At 43.9% G+C, this 19,700-nt stretch overlaps 1 protein-coding gene across 1 annotated transcript in view; it reads right to left on the reverse strand.

The window, feature by feature from the left end:
- The window catches only part of MYBBP1A (MYB binding protein 1a), a 65,457-nt gene extending 47,796 nt beyond the window's left edge, over positions 1-17,661 (reverse strand). Inside the window, exons 1-7 of the mRNA XM_066577039.1 lie at positions 17,429-17,661; positions 14,034-14,129; positions 9,067-9,150; positions 4,406-4,480; positions 4,046-4,153; positions 900-1,090; positions 384-551 (exon numbers count right to left, since the gene is read on the reverse strand). Of these exons, the coding sequence (XP_066433136.1) occupies positions 384-551; positions 900-1,090; positions 4,046-4,153; positions 4,406-4,480; positions 9,067-9,150; positions 14,034-14,129; positions 17,429-17,629 (923 nt within the window). The 5' untranslated portion in view covers positions 17,630-17,661. The remainder of the gene's footprint in view (positions 1-383; positions 552-899; positions 1,091-4,045; positions 4,154-4,405; positions 4,481-9,066; positions 9,151-14,033; positions 14,130-17,428) is intronic.
- Between the last annotated feature and the right edge of the window lie 2,039 nt (positions 17,662-19,700).

A 19,700-nucleotide genomic window follows, 5' to 3' on the forward strand; every position in this document is an offset into this window, starting at 1 on the left:
GAAAATATATCAATTATGCCATAGATTTATTTTTTACAGCATTAATCATGCAGCATAAATGATAATACATTTTTTTTCTGCTGGTCGGTGCGATTACAACGATACTAAAAGTCTTTTTTTTTCCACTCTTCCGCAATAAAAGCCCTTTTTTGGGGGGAAAATTTTTTTTTCTGAATCGCTGCATTCAAAGTCCTATAACTTTTTTATTTTCCCATAGACTGAGCTCTGTGAAAGCACAGGAACGATAGTTGTCTGCGTAAATGTACCCCAGTTCTAGCTACCTTTATTAAAACGATCTGTCTGATGACAGAAAAAACTTTATAAAATTACAAAAGGTGGTTAAATAAAACAGAAGGCAAGATAGATCACTAAAAAACACATACACGCATGGCCCAGACTCTTCCTCCATTAACCCATGCTCCACGACTTCCTCCCAAAATAATTCAAAAGCCCCTTCTTTCACAGCAATCTTTAAGACATCAAGAGCTACTTCTGGTAAGTGCTGCTCTTTCTTTACAGACTTAGCAGCCATTTTTAACACGTCCACCAACCTGGAGAGGAAGAAAGAAAGAAAAAAAAAAAAGAACAGTTCAAATATGTCAGTGTGAAAGCTTCATGGCAACCTTAGAGGAAAGGCTGCTTCATCAAAAGGAACCTGTGAGTAAACTAATAGTCAACGTATAGAAAAAACAAATCCTTTAGAATTTGAACCTATTTCAGGTATAATGTTCAACGTTCAGTCATACAAGTACTGCCATCTAGTGCCCCATTGTTGGGCTACAGCTGCAGATCCACTCACACACATGCAAAATGCAAACTACTTCAGTTAAGAGTTTAGCCAAGGCCTATCAATTAAGAAAAAGTTTGTTTGTCTACAAAGCACAATATTTTTCTCTTACTTTGGGATGTTTTCCTTTGTAATAACTGTAGATGTTCCAAGCAACTTCTTTAGCTTTTTGGGTTTGAGAACTTTTGGAAATTTCTGCAGTCCAACAAGCAGCAAGTGCAGCTGCTCCGGGGTGGTGAATGCTGATGTCAGATCCGAATGCAGAGCCCCAAACAGCACCTCTTCAAATGTGGATTCGGGAACCTGAAGATGTTAGATAGAGGTTTATGGTTTAAGAGAAAGACTTGATGAAATATCTCATTGTCACTGTTAATTAGAGAGTTGTCTAAACTTGCTGTCTTATGCTGGCTGTTTGATAAGTCTGACCCAAAAACATTATGTTGGCCTCCTGCCTAACAGACGTCACAGTGAACAAGTGACGCGACCAGATCTCCGTACTTAAGTGGAAAAACATTGGATCACTTGATCAGCAGAACGGCCGGCAGGGCAGAGTGGAGTGGACTTCATTTTTTTTTTTAAACTGTAATTTAGATCCCCCACAAGTTAGAGGGAATAAAAAGTTAACGAAACAAAAAACTAAATTGAAGAGTAGAACCTCTGAATTGAAATAGTTCCAGCTAGGCCAACTCCTGATCTCATCTGTGCAACTAGGACTCAGAATCAAGATTTTTTTTTAGATTATTTTTAACTTCTTATATAAAAAGTTGAAGGGACAGAACTGGAAAAAAAAAGTTAAAGTTTAAACGCCAAAAAAGTTTTAATTCATTGTGTGTCGCGGCAGTGACTGGGTGCTGTATTGGATAAAATAGGATTCCTGGGCCTTTTCCAGTCTTATTTACATGCACTATACAAGTGTTTATAAGCTGAGGTTTCTGCCTTCCGGTTTTCCCCTCAAAATGGAACACGGTTGCCCTCTGTCTCCTCTGTTCGTTAACATTTCTTTAGAACTTTCGTCGAGAAACAGAGGGAGTGGAGGAGACAGGGGAAAACAAAATGGGGAATGTCACAGTTAAATCAGCATTTTTCAGTGATGATATTTTAATTACCGTATATACTCGAGTATTAGCCGACCCGAGTATAAGCCGAGACAATATGTTTCACCACAAAAAACTGGGAAAACTTATTGACTCAAGTATAAGCCTAGCTATACTCGAGTATATACTAGGTAAAGAAAAAATGCAATACTCACCTCCCAGCCGGCGTCTGTGTCTCCAGAGCAATGGTCTCCCTGGTGGTGCGACAAGCTGCTTGAGACTTTTCCCCTATGTCATCTCCCTGCTCAGCTTTGAATTTCCCCACCGTCAGCGCTGTGTAAGTAAGCGCAGTAATTAGATCAAGCGCCAGCCAATCACAGCCATTCAGTGATGTCATCCACTGAATGGCTGTGAATGATCGAGCTCCAGCTGTGATTGGCTGGCGCTCGATCTAATCACAGCGCTCACCTATACAGTGCTGACGGCAGGGAAATTCAAAGCTGAGCAGGGAGAAGTCCCAAGCACCTTGTCGCACCGCCGAGGAGACCATCGCGCCAGGGACACAGACGTAGGCTGGGAGGTGAGTATTGCAGGTTTTTTGTTGGTTTTTCTTTACCTCACTTGAGTACAAGCTGAGGGGGGCTTTTTCAGCATAAAAAAATGTGCTGAAAAACTAGGCTTATACTCGAGTATATACAGTACATTAGCAAACACTTGCTGACAAGAGATTGAATGGCAACATAGAAAGCAGCAAGAACTTCCTTGGATTTATTCTTTTCATTTTCTAAACATCTTGAATCTTAAGGTCACCCCGACTTCTCGCAGGGTTAAGAGAATTGTTCAAAAAAAAAAAAAAAAAAGGGAGAGGCTGAGTTTTCAAACAGGACAGTAAAATATTAGATTGCTAGAGACAGGCAGGGACAGCATTCATCAATGAGAGGTGGATAAAGTCTCACTTCCAACTGATGCAATGCACAATCTATTGCTTCAATACTCCCCGTCACCCAAGGACACCAGACAGACTTTGCTTGCCTTAAATTTTGGTCTATTAAAAAGACATACAGTAAACCCTTGAGTAGCATTGCTCTTAAGTAACACTGTTTTCAACTAAAGTCGATGTGTCAGGACAGCGGCGTCCCTCAAATAAAGTAGCATTCCTCAGATAAGAGCACCGACCGCTCCATGACCCCGGGCGCCGTTCAGTGTGCCGGCGCGCAGCTGATGCCTGTCACTTCCTGCTTCTCCCGCATCTGCGCGTGCCTACTCCTCTCCACAGTGGCGGCTGAACGTTGCTGTGTCTGCCTGCCTGCCTGACTCAGTACAGCAGCTGAATCCCCAAAGTGCCAGCTGAACGCTGCCTGCCTCCTGAATCCCCACTGTACTGCAAAATGTAAGTACTGTACAGATGAGTACAGTAAAGAAACGTTTGCAAATAAATACTGAAGTCCTATGTCAAAGCACAGATAACACAGTGATACATACTGCTATAATAATGTCCCTGCAGTCCTATGTCAAAGCACAGATAACACAGTGATACGTACTGCTATAATGATGTCCCTGCAGTCCTATGTCAAATGTTAAGTGTTAATTTATTCTTTACAGTTGTGTTTTATATTCATTCAGTATTGTTATTGTTTTTGTTATTAAAAACCAGAGTTATTCTCTATTTAATGGGGTTTGGTGTGTTTTTTGGAATGTCTAGAACCAATTAATTGGATTTACATTAATTCCTATGGAAATGGTCCTCAACTAACATTGATTTCTACCCAAGTCCATTGCTTTTGGATGAATTAATGACGTTAGTTGAGGTTCTACTGTATTTGACACAGTATATGAGCCAGACCCAGGACAATCTTATTTTTAAATGTCTGGAAATCAATGTTACCTTGTGTGAATGGAAGACATTCACTGAGGAATTTTTATCCAGTCAAATTATAGACTTCATGATTCCACTTAGATCTCTCATAGTATCTATTATCAGATATGTCAGGCTCATTGGGAAGGTTGTGAATTCATTGAGTGAGCCTACTATCTTACAAGAAATGGGAAAGGGTGGGGGTATTGTTTTTAATATCTCAATATTTTTAGATTATGTTTTATGAGAAAATTAAAATAATTAAGAACTTAAACCCTGTTTGTAACAATTAGTATTTTTCATCACTACTCTGTTAAGTATAAAGCAAGGAACATAGAGAAAAATGTGATAAGCACATAGAAATCCAACCTCTGAGAGTATGTCCACCAAAGTCTTCCGTGGTAAATCCTTCAGGTGTTCTCTGTACGCAGCCAAGCTCTGCAGTAACTGCACACACGGCAGCAATACTTTGGGATCCTGTCAAAACAACATTTTATATGGTCTTTTATGTTAGATTTTATTCAAAGATTGTGTTTAAACTAGTTCCATTTTACATATACACAAATCTACAATACACGAGAAATGTTTTGGGTTTTGTTAAGAGTAGTAGTCATGTGGAAGAGGTGTACATTTTTTACATAAACCAAACTCAGTGCATAAATACAGGAAAACTATGAATGACTAGAACACTTGTACTTATGCATATGGAATATCACTTAAAAGTTTTACCTTAGCAAGCCGACCTGACTGAAATAGAGCAAGAACTCCAAAAAAATTACCAAAGGCGGCATTCCTCACCAATTTCTGTGGACAAAACAAAAAGTAGTTAACATTATTAAAAAGGTTGTCCCAAGAAGTAAGGGCCTGTCCCCACTAGCACATTCATGTATGTTTCCACGTATACAAGAAACGTACATTGAAGAAAAAAAAAGGGTAAAAGTAAAGCGATTGTAAGCAGAGGTTTACGTTTTTAGGATCGTTTACACAGTATTAAAAAAAAAAAAAAAAAAAAAAAAAAAAAAAACACACAACGCACAGAAGTGTATGCCTTGCTATACGTAGTCAAACATATGCATAGTTTGACTATGCTTAATCCACTATAACCTATATGATGCGTTTTCATCAGTTTTTGGGGTAAAGACATGTGCATTTCATGGATGATCAAATGAGTGGACAAACCCTCAACTTTTCCCAATTGAGAATGGGAGCTGCTCTGTTCATCACTATGGGACCACCAAATAGAGCACTCGACTATCGCATTTGCATAGCGATGAATGGAGTGGAAGAACACATCCTTAACTTCAGTCTTAAGTTTTCATTTTGGAATAACCAAGGAAGGATACCAAGAAGTATGCTTGTTGCTTTAACCCCTTGAGTGGCAGGTTTCCTACCACCCTGTCGTGCCCACCAGGGCAGGTTTTTTAAAATGGTCTAATCATTGAATTTCAACTAGTTTTGCAGTTGCGTCTCAAGAGCCATAACTTTTTCATTTTTCCATTGACATGGCCATATGAGGGCTTGTTTTTTTGCGGGACAAGTTGTGATTTTTTAAACAGGGGGGAGGAAAAAAAGAAATGGGGAAAAAAGAAAAAAGGGGCCATGTCATTAAGGGGTTAAATAATGTATTAACTTCCTTCTCTGGGTCATTACGACGCACATGGATACCACATGTGTGATTGTATTTTTGATTTTTTACAAAGTAAAGGGAGACAAGTGTTTTTTTTATTTTTTTAATAATTTTTTAACTTTTTTTTAAATTTTTTATTTTTTTTTGTCCCTTTAGGGGACTTCCACAGGGACCCATCAGGACCCCTGATTACATTCCAGGGGTCCGATGGTGACAGCTCTTTACATGCTGCAGTGACAGCCCTTTACATGCTGCAGTCACATAGACTGCAGCATGTAAAGGGTTAACACAGCAGAGATCGGAGGTTTTCTCTGATCTCTGCTGTAAGAGCTAGTACCTAGCTGTCCTCTGACAGCTAACAACCAGCTTTCCCTGTCACAGAGACCATCGGCTTGCTTCTGACAAGCCGATGGTCTCTATGGCAACCTGTAAACAAAGCAGGACATTGCCGACATGTCGGCAATATCTTCTGCTGGTTTTTCAAAGTCCATGCTTTGTTCTCTGTGGGTCTGTGCAGGCAGAGCACACTGCCACAGCTTGTGGCATTGTGCTCTGCAGCTCCCATAGTGATACATAGCCCGGAAATCTTCCGGGCTATGTTGCTATGAGCAGTGGAGCTAGTCACGGAACTTTTCCGGGCGTGCCACTCAAGGGGTTAAAGGGCTACTCCAGCGGAAAACACATTTTTTCCCCATGTCTGCTCCCCCCTCAGCTGATTGCCTATCACTCTGGAAGTCTCCCCTGTGCATCGCAGCCACTCACATGTAGTGTAGCCGCCGGTCTCATGCTTTTCAGACACCATCTGGATGGTGACCTTTTTTTTTACTTTCAGTTTCATATCTATCCCGCAATGCATCAGCAAAGCATCAGCTGAGTGTGTGTATGTTGGGGGTTTAGCTATCTTTAGCTCCTATAGTCTTCTGAATAAGCTGCAGACCATAAGTAAAAAGTTAGGAGGATTAGTTGTCATCACCTCCATTATAACTGTGTGATCATCATTAGTAACTGTGACAAAAGCATTTGTGTCCCCCTCTATGCAGGGTCTGTGGTAGATCTATATATAATAGTATCACACAAAACTGAGAAACTGACTAGAGGGAAAAAGAAAAAAAAAAAAAAAGGCAGCACGCACGTCATGGTGTTTCTGCATCATAGGCAGGTTCCCTGTATGCTTCTGACTAGAGATGAGCGAGCGTACTCGGAAAAGCACTACTCGCTCGAGTAATTTGCTTTATCCGAGTATCGCTGTGCTCGTCCCTGAAGATTCGGGTGCCGCTGCGGCTGACAGGTGAGTCGCAGCAGGGAGCGGGGCAGAGCGGGCGGGAGAGAGGGAGAGAAAGATCTCCCCTCCGTTCCTCCCCGCTCTCCCCTGCAGCTCCCCGCTCCGTGCCGGCACCCGAATCTTCAGGGACGAGCACAGCGATACTCGGATAAAGCAAATTACTCGCGCGAGTAGTGCTTTTCCGAGTACGCTCGCTCATCCCTACTTCTGACATGTTCATGGCTGACACTTAAAAAAAAACGCCTAAAATGTATAATAATATGATTAAGAGAGGTTTATTGTCAAAATTTGCAATACATTTCCATCATTGATATATCTACGCTCTTTGTTAACAGACTGTATACAGCCTTTACCTCCTCTATTTAATTATCCTGTACCTCATATGAGGAGTGTGATCCCACCTATGAATGACAGGCGTTTCCGTATCATGGGTGGGTCTTTTTTATGCTTTTCATATAGCCATTGCTGGTATGCAACAATGTTATTACAAGTTTTTCAGGAGTCTATACAGAGAGGTTCATTGACGTTTTTATAGCATTTTTTGCCATTTGTACACTTATACATCATAACTTTATTTAAAAATAATTGCATGTAGCCTCTCTTTTCTCTACTTTATATAATTGTGATCCCACCTATGATTGATGTTGTTCCCAATATGTGATTACAGTGTATTCTGTGTTTTGTATAATAAATATACAGTATGTAGCTTTTACTCCATTCTTTTGTGCTGTAACAGAGGAGCTTGTTAGATTCTCCTCAGCATATACACAGAGGTCAGGTAGATTTCCCTATACAAATAATTTCCCTAGGTTTTATGGTTTCTGAGAAAAGAACTAATCTCATGTAACGCAGATTTTCACACAGTTTTTCATGCTAAGAATTGAATAATCAAGTTGCGATCCCTTTACTTTTCCCATTTAGGAACTAAAGAATAGTTGTGCCAAATTTCACATTTGTACGACACCAGGAAGTTAGAGAATTAGTGGCAAGTCAGTAAGTGCCATAAAAATTTAAAAATCTATTTTTGTTCTTCTACCTCCAAAAAAAACTAAATAAAAGCATATCAAGATGCAATCTGCCCGCAAAATGGTACCAATGTCAACTACAAGCTGTTGAGTAAAACATTATGCCCTTATACAGCTCTCGCGACGGAATTTTTAAAAAAATGATATTTATTAATTATGCAACCTGTAATGTGGTGACAGAATAGTTGTTTTTTTTAAACAACTGGTTTTCATTGTGCAAAAGTAAACAAAAAAAAAAAAAGAATAAGAATTCTGTAAAAAAAAAAAAATTCCTGTAAGCATGCAGAAGAACACACTGCATGTCAAAATATGAAAAAAGATAATATATGGTTTTAACTTTTATAACATGTACTTTAAGGTGATGCCATTAAAAATACAACTAGGAGAAAACAAGACAAAAGCACATTACTTGAAGTATATTTAAAAAAAAAAAAAAAAGTATGGCTCTAAGGCCGGCTGCACACGGCCGTGACGGGCTCCGCCGTGTGAATTCCGTGGCGGATCCCGTCACGGCGCCCCCCAGAGACCTCAAACTTACCTGCGGATCCGGCATCCTTGCTCCCGCCCGCCGCGTCACATGACGCGACGGCGGTAGGCGATTTCACGCCATCTTCCGCTGTGCTACAGCGGAAGATAGCGTGAAAGGACGGCTTCCATTGACTGCAATGGAAGCCGTCAGCGCGTACACCCGCGGCAAATAGAGCATGCCGCGGGTGAGGACAGGGGAGTTCACGGTGCGGGAGTTCACGGTGCGGAATTCCGCTGTGGAATTCCGCACTGTGAGCCCTGAGCTATTAGGTTCAATAGAACCTAATAGCTGCGGGCAACACAGCGGATTTCAACCGCGAATTATGCGGCGGAAATCCGTCCGCGGGAAGGAGCCCTTAGAATGTGACAATAGAACACTAGTGTGTGTGTGAAAACAAAGGGTGCAAAATAGGCTGGTCACTACTTAAGTATTAAAGGTAATACATCAGGCATTCACACTGCTCTGGCAGCACAATATAGTGACTGACATGCAGATTTCAGCTATTCATTACTTGCACCAATCCATTCAGTGTTTTGTGTTTTTTAAACATTTGTAATGGAACGCAGTCAGAGTCCATCAGTCCTCCTTCGTTTGTGTGCTCCTCCCTCTGCCTTCAGCAGCTGATTGACAGTTCTCTCCCTATGCACAGCCTTTCAGAGAGGTCAAACAGCAGAAGGGCAGGAGAAGCAGAATTAAATACATACCCACCAATACCATCAGAGTCATCTCTACCTGTAAGTTTAAAAAACCTGCTGAATGGATCGGTGTAAGTGACCAACTGCTGAGATCAGCATACCTACCACTTTACTGTGCCTGCAGAGACCAGACAGGTTCCAAACAAAGATGGAATGGTTCTTTGTATAGGTTTTATATTTCACAAAACATGTGAGGTTTTTAAACAAAGATTAGATCGAAACATAAAATCACCTTTTTGACTTTCTGAAGATTATACTTCTCATAGAAATGTTCCAACACTGTGGATAGCGGGACTTCTTCAAAGCACTGCAGAACCTTCAAAAGAAACCGGGTTGAAAGGCAATTAGTAAGCAATTCAAATGGTTTCATAAAAAGATAAATAAAAAAAATATATAATAATAATAATAGGACTTGTAAGAAAAACTCCACTGCAGTGTGAGCCAAAGCCAGAAGTACATCCAGCAGAAGGCTTTCCTTTATATTTTCCATATCTTTTTTTTTTTGTTTAATCCATTTCTAGCTTTGGCCTAAAGAAATAAAAAAGCTGCCACAGAGACTGTTGCTTTTTCCCCCTAAATAAAACCTGTGTATAAAAACCACCTTGAGGGTGTATTTATATGCAGCAGCTGGTTTGCTGTTAAAAGAGCATCAAAAACTGTGGTCTTTAAACCACATTTAAAGTCAATGCAAACTTGCAGTTTAAAAAGAAAAGGGTGCGACTTCAACGCACAAACAGGGTAAAAGCCTTAAAGGGCCAAACCAGAAAACAGAATGTTTTGTTCCTCATCATAAAACCCTTTTCTTGGATGTTCATTGGGGGGGGTGGAGGGGGTCAAAGTGAAGACCTTGGGTACAGCTCCTGACTAGAGATGAGTGAGCATACTCGATAAGGCAAACTACTCGAGCAAGTATTGCCTTTTGCTAGTACCTGCCTGCTCGTCTCTAAAGATTCAAGTGCTGGCGCGGGTGACAGGTGAGTTGCGACGGCGAGCAGGGGGGGGGGGGTAGATCTCCCCTCCATTCCCCCGCAGTCTCCCCACCCCCTGCCGGCAGCTGAATCTATAGAGACGAGCGGGCAAGTACTCGAATAAGGCACTACTCGCTCGAGTAGTTTGCCTTATCGAGTATGCTCGCTCATCTGTATTCCTGACACTAAACAAAGGGAGAATCCCCTTATACCCCTCCTGTATCCACTCAGCTAAATCAGTTTGTACACAAGCATTAGGAGAGGTAAAGCCCAAAAACTTACTAAACATACAACTAAATGAAAAAGTGAAGGGGGATTCTCAGAACCGAAAAAAACGGTTGCACAGAAACAATGGCTGTGTGCTATGTACCACAATGAAAAATAAGCTGCTTCTTCTTGGAAGTGTACTGAATACTCGATTTTTATTGTGGAAAATGAGACCTTTTTTTCACGTCAGCTCAGACATAATTTAGTCTAGGCGGCTGCCGAAGAGGCGAGTTCTGGTAAAGGGACGGCAGGTTAGAGACTTCTTGCAGGTGAGGTCTGTGGACCAACACTTCAGCCATATGGTGCAGAAAAATGCAACAGAAAGCACAGAGGAAAACACTTGTAGCCTGGCAGCATGCAGGGAGGACTCACAGAGGAACTTGCCAGCCTGGGAGAGTTGAAGAGCAAGCTCAGCTAATTTCTCCTGCGGGCACCGAATAGGATGCCTCAACATAGTTTTGAAATTCAGACAAGGCCTTATTAACCCAGGATGAGCCAAGAAAGGGCAGAGGGCCAAACCGGTCACCTAAAAGGTGACTTGGAGAAGGATTCCAGACATGTATTGTGCTGGTCCTTAAAAGCTATTGCTTCTGGAAAGAGGCAGGATGGTACATTTGGATAGGAGAGAGAATGGAGAATCCACCAATGGTGAGAAAGACCACTTTTTTATGGATTCCTCAGGGTATGGACACATTGCATCCAAACAGTTAGGTTTAAGGAAACTTATCCGGGGCTGACCACTCTGTGGCTACGACCTCCTCAAATTCCGAATAACTAGGGAATGCCTTATGTGAACATCTAGGATGTTGGGAGGAGGAGTCGGTAGCAGAGCAATTTTGGTCTTGTACATGTAACATCCCTTTAACCACCTCTATGAGTGTGTCTACCATAGTGGAGACTTTGGAAGACCATTTTTCATGTAAAGCTTCGTTTAGACTATTTCAGTGCAGTATAGGCACGAGGGAAGAAAAAAATATAAATATCGCACCTATACAATGCTAAAAATCGAGTGAATGGGCAGCTGCTCACTGAAGCATCTGCACATTTAAAAAAAACAAAAAAACGCAGCTGCTCCAGGAGGAGAGAGAGAAGAAGCCCAGCAGGGCTTTTGGATTTCCCCATAGCAGGGAGAGAGAGAGCCCTGCTCTGTCACTGCTATTGATTAATCCCCCATAGCCCCTCTCTCTCCCTGCTCTGGGGATCCCTGAGGGATATCCCAATAGCACAAAGAGTGGGTGGGGATTCCTCATAGCAAATTAAAAGTGGGCGTGGCTAGAAGGTTGAACTCTCTAGCCACACTCCGTCTAACGCTGTCGGGGAAGCCCTGTAACCCCGACCCCCGCTCTCTCCCCACTATAGGGAAATCTCTTGGGGAGAGAAGTGAAAGGAGTCCCCTACTACCCCTTCGCCGCTGGGGTATTGCCCAGCAGCAGGGCTGGAGGAATACCCCGCTGCCTACAGCAGTACATTTAAAACGAGCTGCCCAGAAGTCCATTTTAAATGTCCCGTTGTAAATTCTTGTTAGCCCCTGCGGGGATTAAGGGAACTCTCGGGGAGTCCCCTCATCCAACAGGGACTGACAGTAGTTTACAGCAGCATATTTAAAATATGCCTCCGGGCAGCAAGTTTAAAATGTCCTGCTGTAAGCAGTGGGGAATCTTTCTTTCATGCACAGGAGTTTCCATAAACTCCTGCTCCCATAGGAGTCTATGGAAACTCCTGTGCAGCTCGCACTAAAAATAGGTCAGGTCCTATCTTTTCGATTAGCACGGACCTTAGATGCGGGCATTGTAGCCATGCATGTTCTATCTTTTGAAGGCGCAAGTATTCTGCGCTTCTAAAATTTCTTCATGTGAACGCTTCTATAGAAAACTATTGTTTCCTATAGACGCGCTCTTTTCACGTGCCTCTAATGCGTGAAAACAGCGCTCGTGTAAAGAGCCCTAAGGAAGAGTCAGAATCCAATATTTTGCCCTTGGAGCAGCAGCTGTCCCCAAAGGGGATTGCATAGTGAGACAGATAAAGGAGGCACATCTTATGACCTTGGGGACCGTTAACGTTTCAAGGTCCTGCCACATGTGTGTTGCAGTAGGAATGATTCCTCAGCATAGGACTCTTCAGTCAGGTTCTGGCTTGATGTCCTGTCCAGCATCTTCACAATGGACTTTGAGGCTTTTGTAAGGTCTGCTCCCACCAAGGGAGTGCGCCCATTTGGGTTTAGGGCCCTGTAGGGGCAAGGCAGTGGATGTTCCTAGGACAGGATCACTGGCTGATCTGGGAAGCAGGCAGTTTGTGTATAGAGGCTTTTCCCTTTAGACTCCAACCTTATAGTTGTAGGTGCAGATGAAAAAGTGATTAACAGCAATGTGTAAGTGATAGGCCGATAGCTACAGATGGGCTAGGATAGCAAGGAGCTGCCTAGAGCAGGTCTTACCCAGGTCCAGAAGATCCCCCCCTGACCTGTGGAACTGAGGAGCAGTAAAGAAATGGGGTCCATGATAAGAAGCTTGGGAAACTGGAGGCGTGATCGTTCGTTAGTAACGAAAATCCCGCTCTCATAAGTGTCTTGACTAATTGTCTGCAGGCCAACTTAAAGCGCCTATCAGCAGTGAGCGAATTACTCATGCAGATGTGAAGGGAACACTTCTTTCTTGTGATGCAACGAGGATAGGCCATAAGGTGCGGCAATCAGAGGAGCATGGGCAGGCTGGTAGGAGGAATTAACTCCTCCTTTCCTTAGTATCCGCCTCTTAGTGGCAGGAGCTGCACCATAGGTCTTCACCTTGCCCCCCAATGACACAGCCAAGAAAAACATTTTGTCATTTTCCCGGAGTGCATGTGGCATAGTGCCTATTGGGGCAGATAACATACTTCCCGATTACTTCATTGATTAGAGCAGCTCCAATTCAGTCCCCAGTCATCCTCCTGTAACTCACGTGTCAAGCTGAATCCTTCAGTAGACTGGATGCTACTGTCTCTACTCATCCTTATGAGACCAATTATGCGGCTCCATAGGAACAAATAAAGAAAGTCACTTACAGTCCCACTCAGCAAACGCGGTAGGAGTTGGCTGGTCCCAGTGGAGGTCACGAAGGACTTGAACGGCATTGATATCTCAACAATGAAACGATCTGTAAGTAGGTTATCTGCCCAATATGCACTATAGGTCCATTATATCCCAGTAATAAAAATCACCCCGGAATGGCCTTTTGCCGTAGTTATCTGGAAAAAAAACTCCCAAAGAAACCATAATTTACCTGTCCTTTGCACCTGTGATCTATCGCTTCTCTCCTGCAGTCCTGCACCAGCCTTTGTTCAGCAATGATATTGCGTACAGCCGATGACCACAGCAGCAGTCATGTGTCATACTCCTAGCATCATCGCTCTTATTGCTAAGGGGCGATGCGATGTGATTGCTATAAACAAAGACCGGGAGGACCACCTGAGCTTCTATGCTGGATCACCAGGGAGGAAGACATGAGTAGCACGCTTTCATTATTATCAATAGGAAACACAAAGTTATGTGCAAATCCACTGACCTCCTGCATTTGCTCAGCCCTTCTATTATTTATTATGGATAGCTTGTCAGATCTAGCAGTGCTCGTGTTAACCCCGACAAAGAAAGATGAATGTAGAAACATATTTTATTTCAGGAAAACCACTGTACCCCAAGGAACCCTAGGAACACACCTTCTGGCTGCATTTATGTATCTGTAATAGGGACAAGGGTCTCCTGGTTCAAGCATCATAGACTCCTAAGATGCTCAGAGTTTCGGTACTGTGCATGTCCACTGTTCATTCTATTATATACACCTTCCTATTCATTTATTCTCCAATAGCCTTATACATCCAAATTACAAACTAAACACAGAAACTCCACATTTGGTAACAGATTTGTCTGATTGCTATGTGAATTATAAAGGTTTTAAATAAAATAGTAAATATGCAACATTATACCACAAACCTGAGCTAAAGCCAAACTAAATCCTGGCCTCGCTGCCTCCCGGGTGGCGGCCAATCCATCCACTAGTCTCTTGAAGGTGTACTTCAGTTCATCTGGCTGTAAAATTTTAAGAAAAAGAAAACATTTGAAGAAGAGAATTCCTGAAACCAGCACAAATCCCAACAGCAGGGCAGAAGCGCTCAGCACTGTGTACTTTCATTGACGCCATTCACTGCGTATTACGTGCACGCACATCGTGCGCGTAATACACTATTAAATTACGCTCGTGTGAGCCTGTCCTTAAACTCATGTTGAATAGTAGTCAGTACTCAGCTGCCTGTACTGCAGCCTGTCAACACAGATGAGGCACGGTGATCAGGGGTGCGTTGCTGGACATGTATGGAGCCAGGAGAGACAAATATAGTGTATCGTTTTTATTATGGATTTTCACGAAACAGACAAACAAACATATCATGCCCCGCAGGACCTCAAAAACATAATAAGTAGCATATGTAAAGGCGAAACAGTTATAACTTATTTTTGACAATGGGGTGCATGAATTGAAAAAAATGACATCCTCTTTAGGCCGCCTGCACACGAGCGTTCCGGATTCCACTCGCGGATTTTCACGCGCGTATGGTACCTAAATGTGCTTGCGGATAGGTGCGGATGCGTGAAAAATCACGCGCGGATATACGCGGATGTGTTGCGGAAAAAAACGCGCAGAAAAATCCAGAAGACACCCTTATTGTAAACCCAACCCCTAGAGAACTGCCCATTCCCTGGAAAACAGCTTAAAAACCAACACCCAGACTCCGTTCTGTCCCTCTTGCTTGTGTGAGCACTGTTAAATTATTCTGGCAACATGCTTTCACCCGGTGAGCAGATGTCTTTGTGGGCATGGTTGATCCATGTAACTTTTTTCGGAGGTACTGCGGTAACGGAGGAGGAAGAGCCCCCCAGGAAAAAAAGGAGGTACTGGGTGCACCCTGGCTGGTGTCTGCTGGCTGCTCTCTGGTAGATGAGGGGACTGAAAGGACAGATCTGCAGTTGAAAAATGCCTGTGAAGCTCTGTGCTGTGTGCTGGGACGCCTCCTACCATGCCTACTTCCTGTAGTCATAGCAACCAGTGACTCCATCCGCAGCTGCACTCCGGATGTACTGCGTGAAAAAACGCACCCATTCACTTGTATTGGAGGCTTCACGCGCATGATCCGACCAAAATTAGAACAGGTCGCAGATTTTTTCACTAGCGTGAAAAAACGCGATACACATCCGTCCGTCTGGGGACAACTGCGGATCCTCATAGGAGTATATTGGCTGCGGTCTGGGGCGGATTATGTGCCTAAAATCACGCGCTTGAAATTCTGCTCGTGTGCAGGCACCCTTAAAGGGGTTCTGTCATTAGAATACAAAAATTCTATACTCACCTATTCCTCCCCCGTCAGTCTGCTTACCGCATCTTCGCCCCACCAATCTTCTCCTGTAGTCTACCCAAGTCACCTAACCGCAAGCCGGACGATTCTTCTTCCGGTGATGAAGTGTCCATTCTCTACATTCTCCTTCCTTCAGGGGAATGTGCACTATGTTACAGCCTAGCAGGAAGTGCCAAGCTATTGCAGAGACTGCGCATGTGTGATGTCTCTCTGCAATAGTATATGAAATTCTGCGGTGAGACAGAGCCCAAGAGCAGTCTCGGCAATAGATCGGCATTCCTTCCTAGGCAGGGAACGTTACGTCATTAGTGACATAACCTACACTGACCTGCTGGAAGACGAATGCAGAGAATGGACGCATCACAACAAGAAGAGGAGGATCTGGATGGCTGAAGGCAACATGACCCGGGGCACTAGAAAAGCTCAGTGGGGAGAAGATGCGGTAAGCATACGGCCTGGGGAGGAATAGGTGAGCATTTTTTTTTATTTTTTTTTATGAGAAAACCCGTTGTAAGGTGAAGGGGTTTTCCCACAAAAAAAAAAATCCAGCCCATAATTAAACATTTTTTTGTATTTATACTTATTAAAAAAGGTTTCCATCGTTAGAATAGCGCCAATTCTGTTCCTAGTATGTCCATCTCAGGACATGTTATAAAGTGGTCACATCTACTCAGTCTTACTTCCCGGTAGTAACACTGTCTCATTCTATTATCACTCACTATCTCTTCTGACATCAGGGAAGAAACAGCAACTTCAGAAGCAGACGCTCACCTCTCCAGGGATCCCGGTGGAGCAGAGAGGGGAGGAAGACCGAGCATCTATGACCCCTGTGAAATAATTACTGAGGTGGACACACAATAGAAATAGTATGTGGTGCTATTCTAATGTTAGTCCTGGAATATTTGGGGATAGAAACACTTGTTTTAATTAAAAAAAAATGTTTATCATAATGGGCTACATTTCAAGGTGGTTGAAAGAGGATATAAATGTATCCCTTATCCACAGGACACCCACCGATCCTGAAAATAGGGACAATGAAGACCCTCGCATATATGGAGCAGAGGTCACGTGTGCACACTGACACTCCATTCATCTCAATGGGATAGTGCCAAGCACAAGCACTTGCCAATTTCCAATGAAATGAATAGAACAGGGGGTGCCCTCAGCTCCATTCCTGTGGGAACTCCTTTCTCGTGACCAATAGAGGTCCCTACGAATCATAAGGTTATCCCCTATCTTGTGCCTAGAGGATAACTCTAGATCTTGGCACAGGCCTTTTAACTATGAACAATTTCTGTGAGACACCCCTTTAAGAAGGCTTTCTGAGATTAGAGGGCACCTCTCATCGACTATAAGCCCCAAAACTTAAGTTATGCTTATAGACTTGGTGACATGGAGTTTGGGGAGCGTTGTCTCGAATTCCCCGGGTCCTCCATTACTGTAGTGTCCCTGGCAAAGTCGGGGTGCACAGCTAGCCCGACCTTTTTCAGAAGACTGTGCGCTCGCTTACTTCGCCAGGGACACTACAGGAATGGAGGAGCTAGTGAGTACGAGACAACGCTCCCCAAACTCCATGTCACCTAGGCTATAAGCACCATAACTTAGTGTATGCTGCTTATACTTGATGACTGTTTCCTTAAAAAAAAAATTCTCAGAAAACCCATTTTTGGGTGCATTAACACATTGCAGAAACGCTGCGGGGAAAAAAACTCAGCAGGAAGGTTTACTATTCACAACGGCTCGGTCGCAGCGTGTGGATGAGATTTTTGCAAATCTCATCCACACGGTGAGAGCCCGCGCTGCAATTCCGCACCTAACTCTAACCTGCGGTTCTGCTGCATTTCTGCAATATGTGAAAGTACCCTAAAAGAGAGGGGCTTAGGAGAGCTACAAATTCTATTTTAAGTTTGATGCCGGGAAAATAAGGCTAAGTTTTAGTAAGGGTTAACTGATTCCTCTTCAATATGCAGGAGATCCCACCTTGTTGCTGGACTTCAGGTACTGGATGAGGTTCTCAGTGGCTGCCAATCTGACCTCCTGGTCGGGCTTTGCGATATCCCAGAAGAAGTCGAGGAATTGTCTGTTTTGCTGCAGGACGCCCCGCACATCATTCATACTGTGCTGCTGTTTCTTCTTCTTACTACTGCTATTAGGCAAAACCTCTTCACCCAGCGTAGCCATGCTTCTCAGCACCACACGTGTCTGTACAGCCACTTCCGGGGTCACTGCACATGCGCGGTACGTCGTTCAGTGCCGCTTTCGGGCACTGGCAGAGCTCTAGCTGTGCACAGCGACGTCTGAGGTCACCGCACATGCGGGGTCGTCGTGCAGTGCTGCTTTCGGGTACTGGCAGAGCTCTGGGTACAGTGGATGCTTGTTGCGTACCCGGCGGCAGCATGCTGCAGGCTGATGTGTAATAGCTATGAGTGAGAGATGCGAGTGCAGTAAATGCAGTGCTTACTGTCGTTAATACTGTCTTCATGCACCTCTGTAGCCTTCCAAGTTATGGCATAGGCTCGGACATTTACTTTATCCGTTCAATAAGGGCTACTTCATCCCGTTAAATGGGACCGTTTTCATTACTGTTTACATGCAATCGTGGTTCCCGTTACAAACATAAGGGCGCTCTCTCACACAGAGAGCTATAGACAGCGATTGAAAACGCAGTGTTTAAACGCTCGTCTGAGGAGGCCCATTGAAATTAATTGAGGCGTTTTACAGCGTTGACCGCGGCGTTTCTTTTTCAGGCTGCATTCCCACGAACGTATATCGGCTCGGTTTTCACGCCGAGCCGATATACGTCGTCCTCATGTGCATGGGGGGAAGGATGGAAGAGCCAGGAGCAGGAACTGAGCTCCCGCCCCCTCTCTGCCTCCTCTCCGCCCCTCTGCACTATTTGCAATGGGGAGAGGCGGGATGGGGCGGGGTTAATTCTCGCAACTTAGCCCTGCCCTCGCCCCGCCTCCTTTCATTGCAAATACTGCAGAGGGGCGGAGAGGGGGCGGGAGCTCAGTTCCTTCTCCTGGCTCTTCCATCCTCCCCCCCCCCCCCGCAGATGTGGACGACGTATATCGGCTCGGCGTGAAAACCGAGCCGATATATGTTTCTGGGAATGCAGCCTCAGACAGTTTTATAAATATGCCTCAAAATGCACAGCAGGATTTTTTTGCGCTAGCCATGACTGTAATCCCACCCACTCCCTATCCCAGTTTAGTCTCACTGATCTCGTTATAATATATTGGGGGCCATGAGGACTCCTATGCAGTACACATCACGCCACAGAACCAATCTTCACTGATCTCTCCTGTGTGCCCCAGGTATGTGCCCCATGTACCTCCGGATGGTGCTATGAATCATTAGGGGGCGATGTTAGCATTATCTTGGCAGCAGTGCCCTGTTAGCACCATGCACTATGACACTAATGCTATGGGCATGGAGGGGTGCTAAATGGAGTAACCATAGACCAGGTGGGGAACAATGGTGATAAGGTGAGGACGGCCACAGCACCAAGCGGGACATCCACAAACCTCCCAGGACAGTGATACAGCTCCTCAAAACCCATGACTGTCCTGCTGGATCCCGGACGGTTGGGAGCTATGGATGCATGCTTCAACCTCCTTCGTAAAAACTAGTCCTGACGTAAAGTGAACATGTTGTCTATATCAACTGATCAGACTGCAACTTTTGTCTGCACTGCCATAAATAGAATTGACAGTCCGCCTGATAGGAGTTTTACAGGAAGGTTTCCCAGTATGTTGGCTGGAAACAGCCCAATATCCACCCCATTAGGGTGCCTTCACACTTGCAAACGCGATATCGTTGTTTTTGGGGGGTTTTCTAACGCAAATGCCATTAGGACTTTCTAATGTTAAAAACGCATCGCACAAAAAGCGCAAAGCACAAACTAGCGATTTTTGAACGATGCATATTTAGCATTAGAAAGTCCTATTGACATTTGTGTAAAAAACAAACGCAGCGATATCATGATCGCAAGTGTGAAGGCACCCTTACACAGACAATTAGTGACCCTGGGTAAACCTTAAAGGGGTTGTCCAGCCGCATGATTTTTTTTTTTCAACCAAAAGCTTACAGTGCTATAAAATAGCAAACGGAGTAAGAGCTCATTCACATCTGCGCATCTGGGTTCCTTTTTCCTGCTTTGTTATTGGTATCACTTCAGTAGCTGAATGATACCCTCATATGAAGGAACCAAGCGGTGAAGAACAGATCCTATTGACTATAATGGGGTCCA

The sequence above is a fragment of the Eleutherodactylus coqui genome, chromosome 1, assembly GCF_035609145.1.
Source record: "Eleutherodactylus coqui strain aEleCoq1 chromosome 1, aEleCoq1.hap1, whole genome shotgun sequence".
Taxonomy (NCBI): Eukaryota; Metazoa; Chordata; class Amphibia; order Anura; family Eleutherodactylidae; genus Eleutherodactylus; species Eleutherodactylus coqui.